At 39.3% G+C, this 20,630-nt stretch overlaps 2 protein-coding genes across 3 annotated transcripts; one reads left to right on the top strand and one right to left on the bottom strand.

Annotated features, from left to right (window-relative positions):
* Positions 1-558: 558 nt before the first annotated feature.
* MDH1B (malate dehydrogenase 1B) lies at positions 559-8,184 on the bottom strand. Its single transcript, XM_080400193.1, has 9 exons — positions 8,042-8,184; positions 7,505-7,617; positions 6,427-6,561; positions 6,121-6,263; positions 4,960-5,462; positions 3,734-3,893; positions 2,653-2,816; positions 1,427-1,566; positions 559-711 (listed from the first exon to the last, which is right to left on the bottom strand). The coding sequence occupies exons 1-9, from the start codon at positions 8,181-8,183 to the stop codon at positions 571-573; spliced, it is 1,641 nt and encodes a 546-aa protein (XP_080256319.1). The 5' UTR covers position 8,184; the 3' UTR covers positions 559-570.
* Positions 8,128-20,505, top strand: FASTKD2 (FAST kinase domains 2). Of its 2 annotated transcripts, none has more exons than XM_080400189.1 (12): positions 8,128-8,201; positions 8,767-9,507; positions 9,919-10,022; positions 11,498-11,606; positions 13,043-13,166; positions 15,407-15,546; positions 15,853-16,025; positions 16,411-16,574; positions 17,525-17,746; positions 18,648-18,732; positions 19,815-19,929; positions 20,366-20,505. In XM_080400189.1, exons 2-12 carry the CDS (start codon positions 8,863-8,865, stop codon positions 20,483-20,485), a joined length of 2,001 nt encoding a protein of 666 aa, XP_080256315.1. In that variant the 5' UTR covers positions 8,128-8,201; positions 8,767-8,862; the 3' UTR covers positions 20,486-20,505. The 2 variants fall into 2 exon arrangements, with proteins under 2 accessions (XP_080256315.1, XP_080256314.1); XM_080400188.1 differs by lacking the exon at positions 8,128-8,201 and adding an exon at positions 8,367-8,506.
* Positions 20,506-20,630: the final 125 nt, after the last annotated feature.

The raw sequence follows: 20,630 nt of genomic DNA, 5'->3' as shown, positions 1-20,630 counted from the left end.
GGAAGAAGTGGCAGATCTGGCTGCCACTTACCAAGATTGCCTTCTCTACAGAAAGCAGAAATATCTCTTTTTTTAGCCTACTGTCTTTGGATGTCTCAACTTTTTCTTCTTCTGACTGGCTTATAGACTAAAGATAGTGAATGAACTCTTTGGTACTGTAACAGATAGAAAAATGAGAAGTTTGAGTTCCAATTTACAGTATTTTTTTTTCTGTTAGAAATTCAACTCATTATTGTTAGATAGTAAAGAATAGTATAGTAAAGAACAGCTTCAAAAACATATGGTAGGACACATGGTGGAAGTACTTCAACTAGGTTAAAACTATTTTTACTAATAACCCGTGGTAAAATGTGTCATGCTAAATGTATTATTTATGCTCAGCTTTTATATTCATGGTCTGTGAAGGACACAATAGAAACTTAACAAAGCATTGCTACCATGCAGGCTTGCCCTTCCTATCACCATGCCCCGGGCACAGTCCAGCATACATCAGAGAAGCACTGTTATTTATATTCCTTCCTAAGGTTCTTACATGCATTTTAAACCAAAGGGACATAAAGTAAGAATGCACTACTTAAATTCCCACTTAAAACTTGATGTCATCTTTTCTGGGGAGAAAAACCCACCTTGATGCAAAAATTTTTTACTAGTGATTTTTTCAGCTGCATATGGATGCATTTCTTTTATTTCCTTTAGCGCAATGAGCTTTTCCTGAAAAATAAACCCAAAACACAATTTTAATATCACCCATTCTTTTCATGCACTGTAATTTCTAGTACAAACTTAAAATACGTTAAAATAAAATAATCCTTACCTGTTACTAGTATGGCTGGAGATCACAAAATCTGATAGAAGCTAGAATGTTGAGTCTGGGACCAGTCTTTTCAGTATTTTAATAATTAGTCAAATTATTTTTGCCTCACTAACTCGCAAGAAGTTTATGACAAAATTACTGCTGACTGATTTTATGTTTTCTGACAAAAATACTAGTAAAATTCTAGTAAAAACTGGCCTTCATTCATGCAGAGTCACCACAATAAGGATCCCAAAAGATATATCTGCTGGCATACTATGCTGAATACCACACAAGCAACATCAACATCAGCAGCGCAGAATGTAGAAACATTACATTAAAGCTAATATTTCTGTTTTGCACAAAGCATGCAGAACTCAGGGGTGCAAGTTCTACACTTACGTAGGTATACTTATTTTATCATATCCTTTTTGAGCCACAGAACAACCATCTGTTAATTTCAATATATAAATACTACCTTACACTTAAAAATACTGGGTGTTTATCATGCATAAATGCACATGTGCAGTTTGTACAGCTAACGTGGAGCAAAGGTTTCAGTATACAAAGTTATATTGCAAGGTACCCATAGGTGGCAGAATGGGCATACTATTAGATACAAAAAATAATCACCTGAACCAGCTCATGGGCTAAGCGTCCCAGAACTTCTTGGGTCATTTCATTAATTTCTAATTCTGTCATGACTTCCCAGTTACCATTCTGGAACCTCACTGGCATAGAGAAGACAATTCCTTCAAGAATGCAAAATTGACCTGCAGAAGAGGGAAACAACGACCCAAACATATTATTTCTGAACAAAAAACACATCCTCACCAGTGTCAAGATAGTCTTACAGACTTGCAAAAGTCTGCAACTGTAAGATCTTAGTATAAATGGAGCGTACATTTCAAAGACTAGAAGAGTTCCCCTTTTACTGTAACTTTGTCCTTTAGTTAAATGTACATGAACCATAGAATGGTTTGGGTTGGAAGGGACCTTTAAAGGCCACCTAATCCAACCCCCCCCTGCAATGAACAGGAACATCCTCAACTAGATCAGGTTGCTCAGAGCTCCATCCAGCCTGACCTTGAATGTGTCCAGGGATGGGGAATCTACCACCTCTCCGGGCCACCTGTTCCAGTGTTCCACCACCCTGATCATAAAAAAATCTTCCTTGTATATAGTTTGAATCTGCCCTCTTTAGTTTAAAATATTACTCCTTGTCCTATCACAACAGGCCCTACTAAAAAGTCTGTCCCTCATGGAGCCTTCTCTTCTCCAGGCTGAACCCCAATTCTCTCAGCCTTTCTTCACAGAAGAGGTGTTCATCCCTCTGATCATTTTTGTGGCTCTCTTCTTGACCTGCTCCAACAGGTTCATGTCTTTCCTGTGCTGTAACACAATTGCTGTAACAATTTTACATCTTAAAAAGGGGAAAAAAAAGTTTTATTTCATACAAGAGTTAAATGGCTGTTGGGTAGTTACGTGAACCAATAATGGAACTGTAACATTACCTAAGAAGAACATGCTTTTATAGCTTAGGCTCTAAGAACTATAAGGAGTTCTTGCCTAAAAAACATGCACCAGAAAAGCATTTAAACCAAAGGACTAAGAGGCAACTTGGAACAAGACAATATTAAACTAAGAGATGATTGTAAGAAGCAAGTAGCAAATCACAAGCTCTGGAGAGCAAAACTGCTTAGATTTGGAGGTTCTTATGCTGAAACAAACTCTCAGCCTCCCATTACATCATGATTTGTTTTGCAAGTTTTTAATAAATTAAAAATATTGACTAAAAAATAACATTATGCATACTGGGGAAAGCTAGACAAGAATATGTGAAGCAAAAGTAGATTTACCTTTACTAAGTATTCCCACAGAAACAATCTCCCCAGGAGGAGAGCTGTGATACCAGTATCTCAGTACAGTGGCTACCGCATGAGCAGGTAACATTCCTACATAATGACAGAACCGGGAACTCAGTGAACTCTGTGCAGATAGAAATTCTGAATGGATCCATTCACTACAACAAGAAAAGGGGGGGGGGGTAAGAAAAAAATAAAACCTGAGATGATTTCAGGAAGTGTAGTTTTCTAGAGGGAAAAATAACTAAACCTGAGGGAAGAGAACAGTTGAAATTTATTCAAACTTCACTGCTGAAGGCAAGGCACTCAAAGAAACAAAAAGAGGCTCAAAAGGTAAGAACAAACACTGCTTAGCTATGAAAGTTAGGTCATTTACCCAAGTCATAACCTCTCATAACCTAAGAACCCAGCCATGAACCATAATCCCTCTGTGGTCAGCACAGTAAAAGTATTGAACAAAAGAAGTATCTACTGTCCAGTAAATTCTAGATTTGGAGAGTTCCATATAGCGAGGCCTGAGTGGATGTCACATCTGCTGCCCTCTCACTGCACCCATGCTTTCTCTGCTACTTTTCCTTCCACAAGAAGCCATCCAGTTGCCAGATATCGTTTTTATATATGTTAACAAATTGCCCATTTTGGGAAACTGACAACATTAGTGTGCTCAGGCAATGTGTTCAATGGAATTCATGTACTTCAAGATGCAGATAAATGTTTAGTATTATTTCAAAGTTTCCTCATGCATACTAGACATCTAAGTCACTAACCTGGACTTTCATTACCTCTTATAGGCTGCTCATCATACAATAGAAGAGAAACACTCTTAATGTGTAGGAAAATACAGTTACAAACGAAGTTGGCAGAAGAGTCAGAACAATGTATAGCACTAGGAACTACTCAACTTCTTTTACCATCCAAGTACTTAAACTTGAGTTTTCGTTTATGTACAGCACTAGTCAGTAAAGATAAACCTTGAAAACAAAAACCCTTCTTGATGCTTATTACACATTCAGATAAACATAGATTAAAAGACGTTTTTTTAGTTTTACTTAAAAAAAAAAAATCTGTACTGTACCTATCATAAATCTTATTCAACAAAGGATGTGGAAAATCAGCTGGGCCCCAAATAGCACAGTCATATCCATAAAGTTTTGCATGTGACAAATCAATGTAGTTAGAACCAGTAATATTGCCCCACACAATCACGTCTTTAACTCCTATAACAGAAGGAAAAACTGAAATGAAAAGACAGACAAATACTTTCACAATGTAGACTGCACTAGATGACCTTCAGAAGTTCCTTTCAAGATGAATTGTTCTTCAATTCAGTGTCCTGCCTTTATAGGAGAAATTATTTGATCTGAAAAGTGCAACAAGGTTCTCCATAACAGAAACCTCACCACAAACAGAAAAAGCAACTTTAATTTATATCATGTTATTGTACATAATAGGCAAACCCTAGTAAATACTTAGTTCTTTAAAACAACAACAAAAAAATCACATTGCAAACATACAGTGATGTTACTTTTAAAATCCTGTAAACATAAATACAGAATGCCTAATATTAAAAAATATATTAAAAAAAATTAATTCTACCTGCTTTGGTACAAAAGGAATTTCTCAGATAATCTGCTGATAGGCTACTCAGCCTATTAACTTACTTCTTTTCTGTTTTCTTAGGCTCCAAAATATTTAGACTTCTCATTTATGACCAGTCCCTACTCCTGCAACACTGAAAGAATCCTGACGCTGAGCAGGCTCCTGGAGCACACTTTTGCTATGCAGTGCAGAACTGTGCAAATATAACCAAGCTGTAACAACTGACTTGAGAAAGCAAGCTAATTAACCCAGAACTAATACTACAACACAGTTCTATTATACTTTCATTATCTGCACAGCAGTATGATATCAGGTTTCTTCACAGCTAGTTTGTGTGTCTCCAAAATAACAGCTGCAGAGTGCAAGTGCAATCTTGAAGCCTAGTTCATGATTTGCAACACTGCTCAGTCCTTCTTGGTGTATTTCCAGCATGAAATACACACCAAAATGGCATGGCTGCATCCAAAAGTCAGCAAAAGAATTGACATTCATGGGAACAGGCACTGACCCAGATAAGCATAGAAAATGGCAGCACCTGCTAGTGACACCCTGGCACTCTGTACAGCCATGCTATTCAGCGGGGGCACTGCTGGGCTTGCATTTCTGTATGCACATCAACTGTGTTCTGCAATGAAATACATAGTCACAAAGGTGTTCATCCACTGAATTCCCCAAATGCCACCAGAATAAAAAAGTATTCACCTGCTGCATTCATGCTTAGCTTCCTGGCCAGCATGGCTTTAGCTGCACTTTCCCAGGATGTTGCAACGGCAATGACATTTTCAGGCTTAATGGATGGACCGTATGTCATAATCATCATTGCCTTAAGGTTTACAAAGGTCTTTCCTGATGAAATTACTCTGACATCACTCTTGGCATTCTTCTCGATCAAGGGAGCATACACTTGACAGATCTTACTCACTTCCCTGATGCAGTACTCAAGGGATTGGACTTCACGGTTTAAGAGGACATCATCAAGAACAATGATAATATCGGCTTGAATAAAAGCCTCATCTATTTCAGTGTGCTCTGAAATACTGCGGAGGAGTGGCAACGCCATGTCTTCAGCTTCCATTACAATACCACAAAGAACTTCCTTAAACTGGTCAGTGTCAAGCAAATGGATACTGATTTCTGTGGTCATCCCAAACACCTCTCCATTTGCCAACAGAGGGATCAGCTGATAACAGATTGGAGCTGATGCACTAAGAGGAGAAGTATATAGAAAAATCATAGTTAAAGACTAACAACTGCTTGTTTGGAAGTATTACATAAATAAAGACAAAGATCTTTCTTTTGTATTTGGTTATGTTTAAATAGACCACTATCTTGCCTCCTTTATCTCTCTTTCTGTCATTTTAACAGGTTAAAAATTAGAACAGCTCTGTCCTCCTTTCATTTGAAGATTTTTCCATCCAATACATTTTAGTCAATACTGTCACTTAAAAATTGGTGTCTTTAAAGAACCAGATTTAAGATGTTCTTTTAGTACCACCAGAAATACAGAAATTTCTAAAGGTAGAACTGCAAGAGACTTATTTAAATATTTCCAAAAATATTTAATGCAATATAGTTGCGCTACAAAATTCCTGACTTTGTAAATACTTGCTTTTCCTTAAGGTGATCTGGGGTCTAAATGTTGCCTGTTCACATCCCTCACTTAAACTAGTGCAAAATGCAACAAAAGTAGAAATAATTTCTAGATTATATACTGAATACTCAGGGGTGCAGAACCTAATTAAAATCAGCAAATTACAGGAATTCATGTATAACTTCAGATGGTTACACCTGTTATACGCGATAGGAAAAAGTGCTTTCTTCTGAAACTGAGTGAAACTTTACAGATATTCTTTTTACTCTCACCTGGTGATCCAGATCTGCAAAGGCTTGATAAGACTTTTAATCTCTTCCTCCTCTTTTTCAATTTCACTGTGTGCCTGCAGGTTCTCCTCAGCAATGTCTAACAGTTCCTCACTCAACTTCATTGAGGTGACACCATAATAGTGCTAAGAAAAAAAAAGGATGATCTCAAATTAAATGACAACCCAAACACAGCAAGATAACATGAGAAAGGATAGCTTTATTTTACATTTGAAGGAGGAATAAAGAACAATAATGCTATAAGAAAACATAAAATATGTGTTTACTGTATTAAAGGCAGCTCATTACCTGAGCATATTCCAGAAAGTCATTAACTCCTCCCAGAAGCAGACCCTTCCCTCCACGGTCCAAAAGTTCTCTCCAAATGATAGGAGACTGTCTGTATTCCCATCCATTCTTTTCACAAATGTCATGAAGCCACTGCTAATGTAAACATTCCCACCAAAAGGTTTTAACACTTTAATATTTTTTAAAACTTAAATGTTACAGCTATAAACATTCCTGTTATTTCCTCAATACGTAATAATAAGGTCCTTCATAACTTACTCACATACCAGTGTGTGCAAGATGGTGCAAAACACAAAACAAGATATGGTGATACACTGTACAAAACTCAGCAAAAGGTCTTACTTCTACTTGATTTTACTGCTGTAAGTTTGCTTAATTGTCAATTGAAGATAGCAATGTTGTGAAATAGTAAGTAAACTGAGGATTCCTATTTAGCTGCAGAAGGTAAGCAAGCTGCAGAGGTTAGTTAATTGCTATTCACTTAACTGTTCCAGTTATTTGGCTGAGGTGTCAAGCAAAATATAAAAGGCAATAAACATCATAGTACTGCCTATCTCATGAAGTAATACTGCAGTTTTTTCAGTTCATTATAGGGACTACAGTGTAGACATGGCAATATGTCTACAGCAAAAGTACTCAGGAAGACCCATCCACATTGTAAACAAATATGTGAGATTTAATTTCATACTTCCATTGCAGTTCAAAGCCCTTGAATGCCAGAAATGCTCTTGGCAAGTAACAGCTCTGAAGGCATATGCGATCGCAGTGTGCAAAAGATCTACAGGCTGAGCAGCCTGTAATAAAAAAATAATAAACTTCTTACTGACAAAACATAGCTTTAGGCTGGCCCACATTTTGTGCCCATCTTCCATGGTAAGAATCACAAGAATGCCAGTCTCTCACAGGATTCAAACCTTTCCTCTGGCTAGCTTTTGCAGCCAAAGCTGCTTCTGCAACACCTCTACCCACATAGCAAAACACTAATTCAGAGGAAGAAGAGACTTACTACAGATAAGCACATTCGTTGCTTTGTAGAGCACTGGGGCATCTACCAAGGCCTCGACTAATGATCCCTTACCTCCCATTTGTCAGGGTGCTGAGTGATCTTGTGAACCCTGAAGTTGGGCAAGTTAGCCTGGAGATAGTCAGCCAGGAGTTCAGCCTTGGCATAGCAAGGGCAGTTTGCCTTACCTGGGAACACAACACCACAAACGGGAAATTTTGTGACTATGACTGATAGGGGCTTAACAGGTCAAATGTCCCTTCATTGTTCCAATTAAAAAAGTGTCTTACGCAACCATCATCCCGCGAGTTCCCAGAAAGAAACAGGACAAGCATATGAGCCAGAGAAGAAAGGATAACTTTGGAGGTGAAACGGTCTCCTCAGCCAGCGCTGAAGGGGCTGAGGAGGCCGCCCCGGCGGGACAGCAGCTAGAGACGCAGGACCCTCGCCGACGGGGGCCAGGGGGAGAAGGCTGGCTAGAAGGGGCAGGGGCAGCGCGCCGCACGGGCGCCGCTCTCTAGAGCGACGCCGGGCAGGGGAAGGTGCGGGGCAGGGGAAGGGGCGGGGCGGGCCGGGCGGTACGCGCGGGGAGCCTCACCCGCCAGCACCCACTTGGCCATGCGCGCGGCTCCCTCCACCGGCCGCCTGGCCGTTGCGCAGCAACGCGCCGCTGCCGCCGCTTGTCCCTCGGCTCGCGCCGTCCCTCTCGCGAGGCCCGCCGGGAGCGCGCGGGGCGGGGGAGCCGGGCCGTCATGGCGCCGCGGCGTGCCAGGTAGCGGCTGCCCGGCGGCGGGGTTGCGGCGGGTGGCGGCCAGCCCCGGTGTCGCCCGCCCTCGCGGCCGGCGTCCCCAGCCCGTGCGGAGCCGCCGAAAGGCGCCGGGCCTGCGCCGCCGGCACCGTGCCCCCGGGCAGCCTTCCGGCGCCTGCAGGAAGCGAGCCGGCAAGCCAGAGGCCTTGCCCCGGCCGGGCGGCCCTGGGGCAGCGGCGGGGCGGCTGGGGCGGGACTCCGTCCGCCGGAGCTGGGGGTGGCCCCGAGCCTCCGGAGCCGTGGCGGGGGGCGCGTCTGCTCGGTGGAAGGTGGGTGAGGAAACGGCTCTCCCTCGGCACGTGTCGTGGTTAGAACAGCGAAGGGCTGACACCCAGGATGAGTTTGCCTTCTGCTGACTTGACTAAAACGTAGGAGGCCCAGTTGAAGTCCCTCTGCAAACCCTTTTCCAAGGATCTTTTCCCAAAGTGTTTTTCCCCACTCCTGTAAAAGATGTGCATAGGTATGGCAATTGAAACTTTAGGAATGGTAAGTCCGGTGACTAATCCATAATTTTCAATTGTTTTTGCAGATAAGTGCTCTTCTGCAATTTCTCCAGGACTGTTTCCACTAGTAGAATTTCATCAGATCCCTTACTTCGAATTGGCATTTCAAATGTACTCATGAGATGCTAGCAAAAATGAATAATAAAATAAGTTATTTGTTAAATACTGTTAGATGCATACATAGGTGCAATTCTGTGCTCACTCCCAAATCTTCAGCCACAACAAGAAAACACAATTTATGGTTAAATATTTTTCCTTCTCTGCATGGATCATCTCTTCGATTTGTATCTCAAAAGACAGATGTTTTTAGCACAGGTGCTAAAATACAGCCAGAGAAAAGTACGGAGGGTTTGGTGAGTCAGCAGGCTCCCCAGCGCTCCTTGGAACTTGAAAAGCTGGATGATTCTGGGAGCTTCAAAGTGAAGCATGTAATGGATCATAGCGAACAGTTTTTTAGTAGTCTCCGGAAATGTACCTGTCCTTGTGATGCACTGGACTTGGCTTCAGAGTCTGCTGTTTCCACTAAGCACTTTACAAGCTGTTTAACTACGGTATGGAGGCTCTTTAAAAACCTGTCCGAAGACCAGCAGCGTTATGAAAAGCAGCTGATCTTTGAGCACCCAGCATTTGTCAAGCTTTGTCAGCAGCTGCTGCGGGACTCCAGAAGGATGACACGGGGCGATCTGGTGTTCAGTCTGCATGCCATGGTGAACCTCGGTGTTCCTCAGAACACTCTCCTAGTCCAGACTTTGCTGAGAGTGTGCCAAGTAAGTATCAGGATCCTTCTTCTCCTGAGTTTTGGCTGAAACCTTGAGGCTAATTCTGGGAAGCTGTGTAGCATCAGAGAGAGTTTTGTGTTATGTCCCTGGTTTAGTCTCATTTTCTGTGGAAACTGGGCTCCCATAGTTAATTTGTGTGTACTTCTAATTTCCTTCATTTTTGAAACCACTACCTGATTTCAGACAGATTTAACAGAAGTCTCAAAAATCATTACCCTTTTCAAATCAACTAAATTTGACTGATGTGAGACCATGGAGGTCAATGTGGAATTAGAGCTTATGAATTGACTTCTGGAGGGAAATAAAAGGCAGCAGGTACAGATTAAGACTGGGTAGTTTTTCTTTCATGAAACTTTTACTGGTTTGAAGTTATCTGACACTGTGAAAACTTTTTAACAGGAGAAGCTCAATCAACTTGATAACCGATGTATCTCAGTTTTGGCAACTGCTTTAGCAGGGCTGGATAAAGACAAGAATGTGAGCGCTCTTCAAGCTGGATTACAGTGAGAAAAACCTGTCTTTCACATGTTTCATATTTAAATGTTGTTTGAATATATGTCTTTTAGAAATCATGGAGGGGATGTCCACACATAAGACATGCTGTGGTTTTAGGACTTAAATGATCACATGAGTTAACAGCTGTACAAGACAGGGATTTTAGACATTGTTTTGCAGTTTCAAGCAGAAAGGCCTCCGATAGCATGGGGTGCTAGACTGCTCTGCAGGAGGTTCATATTCTGACTGCAGCTCCACCACTCTGTTTTTTTTGTGGTGTTGGTCAAGTCACTTCACATATCTATGCCTCTTGTTTTATCAGTGTGTAAAAAGAAGGTAATGAGACTAGTTTACTTTGTGAAGTATTTTGATTTATCATGAAAAATGCTGTTTAACAGCCAGGAAGTATTTTCTTTTAATTTAGTAAGTAAAAATTAAGTTTAGATTTTATCTGTGCATCCAGCAAGGCCTTGTGTGTAGTGGTTTATCAGAATAACTTCTTTGGCTGTAGTGATTTTTTTCTGTGCCAATGAGATTTACGTGGGTAAGCAATCTCCTTGCTCCCATGAGATTTTTTTTTTACTAAGGCTGTCACAAAACTTGCCTTGGATTAGTACTTTTGGTCCTGTGTCAGGTCCAGTTTTGAGAAGGTGGGTGTGTTAGTTACACAAAAACCAGTTTCTGCTGGTACATTCTTGTACATTGGTGGAAAGCAGGAGATCCACCTACAGCTCTTTCTGTCTTGATGTCTAGAGCTTTTGCCCATTTGTAGGAAGCCGTATCTGCAGGGATGAATTTCAGAGCAGTGCCTTAGAAAGCGACAATTCAAATTTTTGTAGCTGTGCAGGTATATTTAAGGGTGTTTCAGACAAAACAATTACAATACCTCCTTCTGAGCCAGAAAAGGAGGTGCTGGGAATGCAGAACTCCTTCATCTTGTGCTTATCATCCCTCTATGTTACAATATCCCCTTCTGTTCCTGCAGCCCACAGCACTGCTTGTTTGGTTTTTGTCCTCACTTACACCAAGTTGTTGTCAGTATCTGTCTCCAAGTTTCCTAATGGTTTCAGAACTTGCCTAGACATAGATGATTTTATGGTAAAAATGTGCAATCTCTTTTTTTCTGCAGAAGAGTGTTAATTCCTTGAGGCTTAACAGCACTCACATCTGCACAGTCACATGTGCAGTCTGGTCAAGTGCCCCTGCTCTTAATATATTGGTGACAACATGCGTCTATCAGGATAACATTAAGAAAGCATGTAATTTTTTCCATGTGCAAAATATCTGTGCTGCAGGTATATCATGTAGAGTTATGCCAATGTTGCAAAAAAGGAGGTGGGTGAGGAGCAGAGAATTACAGCTTTACATTAGGAGTATATCAGTGAGGGAAAATGAGGGTACCTACTTGTTTCTGCTGAAATGAGGAAAGGTCTATTAAAGTTACTCTCTGTAGCTCAAGGCCTTGTGTGTGTTTCTTCATCAGATTGCTAGTGGAGCAGCGCATTCCGAGTATCAGAGACATCTTTATACTGCAAAACCTGATGAAATGCATGGGAAAAGATGCTCCAGTCTTCCTGAAAAAGAAATTAGAGGTAAATTTAGTTGGAGGCTCATTTTTACTTCAACAAAGCCTGTGCTCTTGCGTTGTTTATAAATTGTGTATGGTTCTTTCCAGACACTCGGGAAGAAAATATAATCAAGTGAATCATATTCCAGCTATATCTGCAGGAGGAACATAAATTTGGAGGCTGGGAATATCTCACCATGAAAGGGGGCAGAAAGCAATGGACATGGTACAAAAGGAATAGCAGTGCCCTCACCTCTTGTTTTGGTTGGCCACATGGTATTTCATAGAAGCACTTAGAGGCTGTGCCCTGTTTCCCTTGCCCAGCTTGTAGCTGGAAGACAGAAAACCAGATCATGATGGGGCTGTGTCCAGTAGTGGTACAGGGCTAGACCAGTGAGAATGAGATGCCAGGAGAACTCGCGTAGCTCATGGCCTTATCTTCCTGTGTATCTGAAAGTTCGTCTGGGAGCAGGCTGTGGGTTTTATGGCAGGGTGTACTGGGTTTCAACCCCTGATTTAAAGACAATTTGAAACCTTCTGTCAAACAGGGCCTCCTTGTGATTTTTAATCATATAGCTGAAGAGCTGTTCAGAGTTTGTAGTAGCATTCATGAGGAAGTGAGGGAAGATAACACTGATGGGAAAACTGGGCGAGAATAAAGCAGTGCAGGGAGCTCATGCAGTGTGTTAGGTGTAAGTAAATCCTAAAATCTGAAGATGTGGTGCAATATGGAACTGAGAGGAAAGTAACGTTTCCACATGTTAACTGAAGGGAGCTCTTAATTTTTCCGAGCCTACATGGTGCTATTTTTAATATTGTGTAGTTTCTGTTGTAGATACATTTTGTATTTAACTTCTGATATGCATGCAGTAAGAATATTGTATTTTAATAGCCGCTGTACTTTGTAGTCTCATTTTTAATGTAATTTAAATCAATCTAATTACTGCTTTGATAAATGAAGTCTCTTGTGGCATCACAGCTGACCTGCTGTGCCTCAGCCCACATTTATAGCTGAGTGTTTGTATTAAAGATACACCATTCAGTGTGCTATTGGATCACTTTGAAGGCTTACAGCTTTTGCATGCATCCAAAACAATACTTGGAGTACTATTAAATAAGTCAGCTGTGCTAATTATATTTCTGCTATTTTTTTAAGAATTGGTAGAGGATACATATTCACAGCGTTTGCAAATGAGCTTTACTGAGACTTCTTAAAAACATATAAAAGCAAATTGCTGGTAATTTGTATAGTGACACAGCTCTAGAATACTTGATCTGCTATAATTGTATATTAAATTCAGAGTAGTTACTTTGCTTTTGCCGTTTGTTGCTTGGTTTCTTTCATATAAGTCTAAACAGGCTGAGGAGTTTGGGAAAGTTTTGGTGAAAATGCCTTCATCAGAAAGCACTGATAACATACCTGAAGAATGAAGCATTTTATAAACTCTTAATTCACTTTAGATGGCAGTTTTGAAAGAGAGAGACCATCTGACTTCCCCGAATGCTCTGCGTGTGTTTTTGGCTCTTGTTGCAATGAATTATTGTTCCATTCCAATCCTGAATGCCTGCAGTAAAAAGATCCAGGGTAAGAAAAAAAAAAGTTTATTAAATTTCCCTTCCTTATACCAAATTCTTCCTAATTATTGTCTCATCTCCCTTTTCTGATTTCCTTTAAAACTCAGGAAACATCTTTGTTTTACAGGATATTATAGTCATGTGGAGCCATTTGACAATCAACAAGACAGAAAATTACTGATTAGTAATGAAAGCAAATAGCTCTTGTCGTCTGCCCTTCTTAACATTCACCTGAATTACATGTATTTTCATTTTTCTGTATGCAGAATTTAGGAAAAAGAATTGAATTCTAGCAAGAAAAAATAGATTTCAGATAAACTTCTAAAACAAATCTGCATTAGATGTGTACACCTAGCAGGATGGATTGGTGGCTTAGTGTGATTAGTTGATAAACAAAAGGGAACATAGTGTTTCCCTTATAAACTGGATTTAATTATTGAATGCTGCTTAATAACTGACTTAGTGCTGTAGCCTAGAAAAAAATTAAATGAACGCTAATGGTTTCACCTCTCCCCATACCTTTACAATACATTTCTTAAGTATATGTGGTCAGTATGTATTGATTCACACTTAAAAGACATTTGAATTTGTGTCTAAAAAACATTAAGATAGCAAAATAGCATTCTTAACATAAATGAACCAGGAGTGTTTGGGTTGCTTGTACAGCCTTTATTTGTCCTGGTTGCTCATATGTGTTAGGACACAGTCTTTAATTACACATACTGGCTTCTCCCATACGACTTTCACCGCACTTAGTATGTAGGCTAGATGGATATACAGAATGAGGAACTACTCAATAGTTCTTTCTGCATTTTTTAGTGCATGTTCTCAGGACTTATATGCCAGACATCATGCAAATGATGCTCTGGGGACAGAGTGATTAATTTCTGGACAGAAGTGACCCCTATCAGAGGCTGGACATGGAATAGAAAGAAGAGGGAGGGGCATGCTTTGAGGCCCATGGGGCAAAGGAATTCTCCATCAGGTTTTCCAGGTCCTATGTTGTTGATGGGTCTCTCAAGAAAGTAGCCCCCTCTCCTGTATCTGGGGACCTGACCAGAATTGTATTAACTGTGTACTTCATAGATACTAATTGAGTTAATTTTTTGCAGCAGCAAAAGAGTGACCCAGTAGTGGTGGTATTCATTTCCTGATTATGCAGAAGAGATAGGTTAAGGTCAAAGTGTCCAGTAATACGAGATTCTGTTAGCCTGCCTTCTTTAAGAGTACCTAGCATTACAAGTCACTTTGTGATGCACAGATCTCACTGGCTTCAATTGCAGTTGTCAGCACTCTGCACTTGAAGAAATGAAGTAACAGCATTTATGCTGAGCCTAGAAAGTCACTAAGCACAACTTAGAGGAGTTAAATTAAGTTATTCTCCTGCTATCCTCTTGAGTCCTCTGGCAGAGGGAAAGATAAAGTCTAGTTTTGATGGCTGCTGCTCTTGCTGCTGTAACTGTTGTGTTACAGTCACTTGCAGTCACTGTCTTTTATGACATGTATGCCCCTCATTGCAGCAAACAGTGCAATGTTCGGGAGAGAGCATTGTTCTTCAGTACTTAATCTTTGTCATCTCAAGAGTAGGTCTGTCTTGTGTAGTAAATGAAGCAGCAGTCTTTTGCAGAAGTCTGTTGTCACCTGGCGCTTCATCTGTGTCATCACATTCATATGCCGAGAGGTTGTGTTATGGTTCCATGTTTTCCAGTTTGGTATACAGTAATGCTTTAGTGCCTTTTAGACATAGATTCATGTTTGTGGCTTCTTGACATTTTGTAAAATGAAATGGGGGAAAAATGTAAATTTTGTCATGTGCTTGTTTCTGATTTATCAGCAGCTTTAGAATCCACCTTTCTGTTACTCCCTCAGCTGACATGGTGGACAGCCCAAAGGCTCAATCAGTACTAAAGGGACCAGTTTCAGGGTTTCCATGCTGAGTGGAGGGAGGTCCTTAAAATCAAGAATCTGAGAACACAATCTTCTTGCTGCTTCTGTTAATTTGCCCCCTTTTGCTGATTCATCCCTTCTAACCTGATCCTGGCTCACTTGGTTTCCTCTGCCGTTGTTTCTAAGTGTGTTCTACTTCAGTTGACTTTGCCCAACCATTCTCAGTCTGTTCTGCAGTTCCTTTTCTGATTTTTTTTTTTTCTCTGCTCCTCCATCCCTTAGCCAAACTGTTCCCACAATGTCTCCAACCTACAACTCCCATTGCTTTGTATCATTTGTCCATTTTATGCTCTTCTGTTACAGAGAGTGTCCATGATATTCCGTTTTGGCAGTTAATTCTCATTCTGGAAGGTTGCAGCAGTCTCCAGTACCGTAATGTAAAACTGTTCTCGGCGTTAGCAGACTATGTTACTTCTGCTGCCTGCCTTTGGGACAAAAGACAGGTGAGTTTGAGACCAAATAATTTGTAGTGCTACTAGCAGAATATCATTGGGTACTTTCCATCTTACCTTTCATGTTTGTGTTTGAACTTTGCAGAACAGATTTTTTTAGGAATACCAATCTGATGAAGCTGATATCATTGAATTTTTGAAATGCTTTTATATTTATTGATGAATACAGCAATAAGAAATAAATGGGTTGTTACAGTTTGAAAAATTTTCTTTCATTAAAAATGTCTTTTATGAAATCAACAGGTAGGATCCACTTCACTGGCTTTATGGACTTTATAAAACTGTCTTTTCTTTTAGATTATCCTTCTTCTTTCTGCCTTTGAGACACTTGGCTTTCAGCCTAGTGAACTGATGGGTATTTTTGCAGAGAAGGTGACAGAAGATCCTGAATTCCTCAACTTGAAAAACCTTTTGATTGTTCTTCGAGTGTATTCACGACTCAACTATGTTCCCAGAAGCCAAAAGCATCTGTAGGTTTTATCTTAGAATGCCTGGTAATACATTCTCTTTATGTAGTCGTTAGATTTGACCAAAGTATTTTATTTCAGTTGTGAAAGAGATCATAATCTTGGTTTATTAATCTGTAAGGCAGATTTGCTGTGCCTTTTCATGTTTTTTCTACATAGAAATTTTTCTTTGTAATTGAAAATGGAGACCTTGGTTCTAGTCTGACCAGGTTACTAAATCTGTTGATAGTAACTGTATCCTCAAAGACAATCAAAAGCTAATGTTAGTTTACAGAATATATGATTATACAAGACAATAAAGATTTCTGCCTTGCATTTTTGTTTGAAATCTGTTTTTTATATAGGCTTATTTGTGTATTAAGATACTTTTCTTCTCCTTTTGGAAAAGGTTTTTTGAGACTCTTCATAGCTGCTTGAATAAATACCTCCCTCAGATTTCCAACACAGAACTGCTGAAGGCAGTGTATTCACTTTGCATCTTAGGATATCTTCCTCATCGTGCACTTGATGAGTTGCTGCAAAAGGACAACAGGGGTGAACTTATACTGTCAGGTCAGGCATTATTTTGTCATGTTCTTGTTTTAAAAGTGATAGTCTGCCTCTGTACGTTAGTTATTGTAATTGTGTTAAAGTTTAGAAATTGAAGAATGCAAACATGATTAATACTAAATTTGAAGTCCTCAAGACTAAACTAACATAGTTATGGTGATCTAAGTGATCTGTTTCTGCACTAGGGCATCAGGCTTATTATTGTCTTGAGACCCATGATAGCAACAGTTTAATAGTAGATGTGCACATGGAGAGAGGTGGATATGAGATTTGTGGAAATGGTAGAAATGTAAGAGCCAGATGTTCAGGCATTTTTAAAAACAAAGGAAGTCCTAACCTTTGTGAACCAACAGTACCTGGAATCATTAGAGTAAAAGGGTTGGGGTTTTTTTGACTGCTCTGAGTTACAGTGAAGAACTTGTAGTAGAATTCGGTTTCCACATTACAATTCTGTACAGCCAGTAGAGCAGTTCAGCGGAGCAGAAATCCAGTTTACAGTAAAACACTGTCTTGCTGTGAGCCTGCTGTGACTGAGCCTGAAAGCTGTAAAGCTGTAACTGCTTAGAGTCTGCGCAGTTTAGTAATCTTAAAGTACAGTTTCAAACAGAGTATAGTACAGACAGGCCAAGTCTGATATCTCTTCTTTGTTTTATAAATAGGTTTCTAGTGGTTTGGATTTTATAAATGGTTTTCATGCACAGAGCTGTGTACAGTAGAGAGAAAGACTGGATGAATGGGCAGGTCCCAGCCATGGACTTTATTATTATAATTAGAGAATTAATGGTGTATATTTAACAATATATTGAAGATACTCAATAATATTCAGTGAAAAAAAATACTGGGTTTTGATTCCTATATTGCAATTCATTTCCTCTGCCAAAACAGACTATAAATGATAATAAAAAATCTGAGATGCTACATCGGATGTAATATTTTTTTTGTGTCTTTTTCAGATGATCTTTACAAAGAACAAAAGGAAGTGATGCTTCGCTGTGTGAAAGCATGTATGGAACTTGATAGCCCTTCCTTCACAAAGCCTGCATTTGTGCTGACTGATAATTTCCCCTCATTGGTATCTTTTAATCTCAGAAAGGCTCGGGAGGCACTGATAGAACTTCTGGGAGATGAGAACATGTTTCAGCAAAATGTTCACCTGCCATATAAATATCATATTGGTATGAAGCCAAATTACTGTCATATTCTTTTAAATGTAGATTTATAATCCCCAAAATAATAAGGTGATAATAAATTTGTGTAGGGTGCAAGTGATTAAAAGTGTAACACTTTGAAGACACAGTCTTTTAACAAATGATGCCCTTGATTGGTGAATCTACTTTCTGGGATGCTTCTGTTAAAGTATTTAAGTCAATTTACTAAAAATTTATGATTGCTCTTATTTACAAAATTGCTTTGGACTTTTTGTTAAGCAACAGCAAGCAGATGTTAATTGTACATAATTGCAATATGGCCAGCTGTGTTTGAGAGACTCGACATGTTAGTACAAAGTCACATTAGAAATGAAGCCAAACAGCAGCCTGCTTTTGTTCTTTGACTTGTTTCTTCTCTGAAATTCTGGCTAAGGTTTGGGTTCTGCTTTCATTTATTAAATGGGATATAACCTTTCACAGGTGATCATTTCGTAACACTTGCTTTCTTTTCTATTTTTATATTGCTTATTTTTTTGCCAGCCACCCAGATTACAGATTTTTCTTTATTTGTAATACTTTTCTTCCCAAATATTTCTAATGAGGAATCATACTACGGGGAGATCTGAGTAGGTAGGGCAGACTGTGATCAAGACTAATTTCTTGAAATGATGATTTCACTCCCATAAAGTTACATCTGCAGTTTCCAAAAATAAATGTTTTTTTTCTGGAGTTGTGCAAACTATAGGTGTTTATATTTATTGCAGGGAGGCCATCAATAATGCCATCAATAATATGTAAATTATTAGAGAACAGCAATTAGAAACAGAGCAGTGACAGTGTCTGTTAACTTTTGCAAATGAGGTGTTCATTTTAAAGCAGTTGAAAATAATCCTCTTGCAGTATTAAGTATTTTGTTATTTTGTTTCAGATTTTGAAATCAGAATGGATTCAGACAGAAAGAAAGTGCTCCCAATAGCTGCAACAGATGATCATGCTGACTCAAGTGTTCAAAGGTGTCTTTTTTGACTGCGTATTTTTTCTAGCAGGGTAGTTTTACTTGTATATACTCCATCCAGTTACTACTTTGGTTCACTGATTTGCAGAAGCAAAGTAGATAACTGACTTGTTATTTGTAATCACTGCAATATACAAAAATGGCCATGCCATTTCAGAGCAACACCTCATGCAGCTGACTACCTTCTTCTAACAGAGGCTAAAACTTAACATTTCAGAGAAAGAGTCAGGAAATGTCACAGTAATCTGATACTTTTGTAATAGGTACAGGTTTTGAAGTACAACTGAAATCCTTTCAAAAAAATTGCAACATTACGGTTTTTAAATTCCAAGTATTGTGTGTCCAATTAAACATTCAGTTATTCTCTTAAGTCTCTAAAATATGCATCTCAATGGTATGTTATGGCTATTAATTCAGCTGCTGAGACATAATTTGAATGAAAATGATCATCATATCCACATTTTAGGTGATTAATTTAATCTTGTGTAGAAGAATGACCTCTCAGTTACTGAAGTGGGACATATATCATTTAAGTAATGCTTAAGTAGAATTGGGTAATATGTAACATTTGTGTGCTGGATCACTGCACAGCGAAGTATTTTGTATGGTTTGCTTTTTGGGAAAAGGAGAACTAGTGATTGTCTTAACAGAAACTCATTGTCAGGCTTCCAAGGCATTTAGCTTTCCTCTCCCTTCCAGGTAGGTTTTTATGGCAGGAAGTAGCTGATCCTGAATATTAGCAAAGGATCATAGTAAATGCAGAAGCTGTCAAAATAATGTAGAGTTTTGAATGAGCTACTTCCTTCTCATTGTGGGAGAAGCGGAGATCTAAGGGCTTAATTCTGCTGTATTGGTTTGATTGGTAGATGCTGGTACTTGTGTGAAGCTCATGGAAGAGAGGGTAAATTACTTAAGTCTGGAAAAGGAAAAGAATAATGAAATTTGTGCAGTCTTGACGTTTTTGCCTGTCAGAAAGACAGCTATATATTCTGCAGTGTTAAAGGACATCATTGAATCAGTCTTAAAAACGCGTATTCTGCATTTGTACAGTGGAGTCTTCCCTGCTTTTCTTGGTTGTAGATTGGCTTTTCTCTTTGTTCCTCTGTCTGCCTTCTGTGTGGGCACAACGCACCCCCAAGGGAAGCTGGCAGTAAAGAAGCGACATCTAAATAGACTGGGCTATCATGTGATTCTGGTAAGAAGAGTCCTGTTACTCTTTGTTTCGGTCGTGTTACCTGCACAGTAATGAGTATGTTTGGTAGAACAGGTCTTGCAGGGAATGGTGAGCCTTCTCCAGAGTGGTAATTGTATATCACCTCTACTTAGAAGGTAGTAATGGTGTCACTAGGGAGAAAGGCAAGCTACCACTTACGATTATCAGCAAAATAAATATAATCATAGTTCAGCAGGGAAAGAAAAAATCAAGCCACTGAATTGCTTTGTAGCTAAAAAACCTATGTGACTTTGGCTTATTTCCCTGATATTTATAGAATGAATGATTTAAGTCAACTTGTTTTCAAAATACAGAGACTCCCTATGTCCTTCCCATTACTGAGCACTTGGTTTGTGGAACAGAGTAGTTTGCTAAAGACAACAGAATTAATGTACCCTTTCCTTTTCCTTTCTTCCAGGTCTTGAACAAGAAGTTTCATGAAATGACAAATGAAGATGCAGTTGAGTTTTTGAAAGGAAAAATTTATTCAGAAGATGCTTTCCCTTTTTCTGAAGTGACTGTGCAGGACAATAATTAAAATAAACTAACAACTTTGGATCTCCTGTTCTCTCTTTTTCCCTGTGTAATTAATGTAAGGTTTTAACAGAAGAGATAAGCAGTTTTATACATAACTGCCTACTCCAAAGTATTACAGATTGAGAAAAGTTTATATAGTGAACAAT

Source organism: Falco punctatus, assembly GCF_963210335.1.
Source record: "Falco punctatus genome assembly, chromosome: 8".
NCBI lineage: Eukaryota > Metazoa > Chordata > Aves > Falconiformes > Falconidae > Falco > Falco punctatus.
The sequence above is the reverse complement of the archived record's forward strand: the minus strand, read 5'-3'. Positions and strand labels throughout refer to the sequence as shown.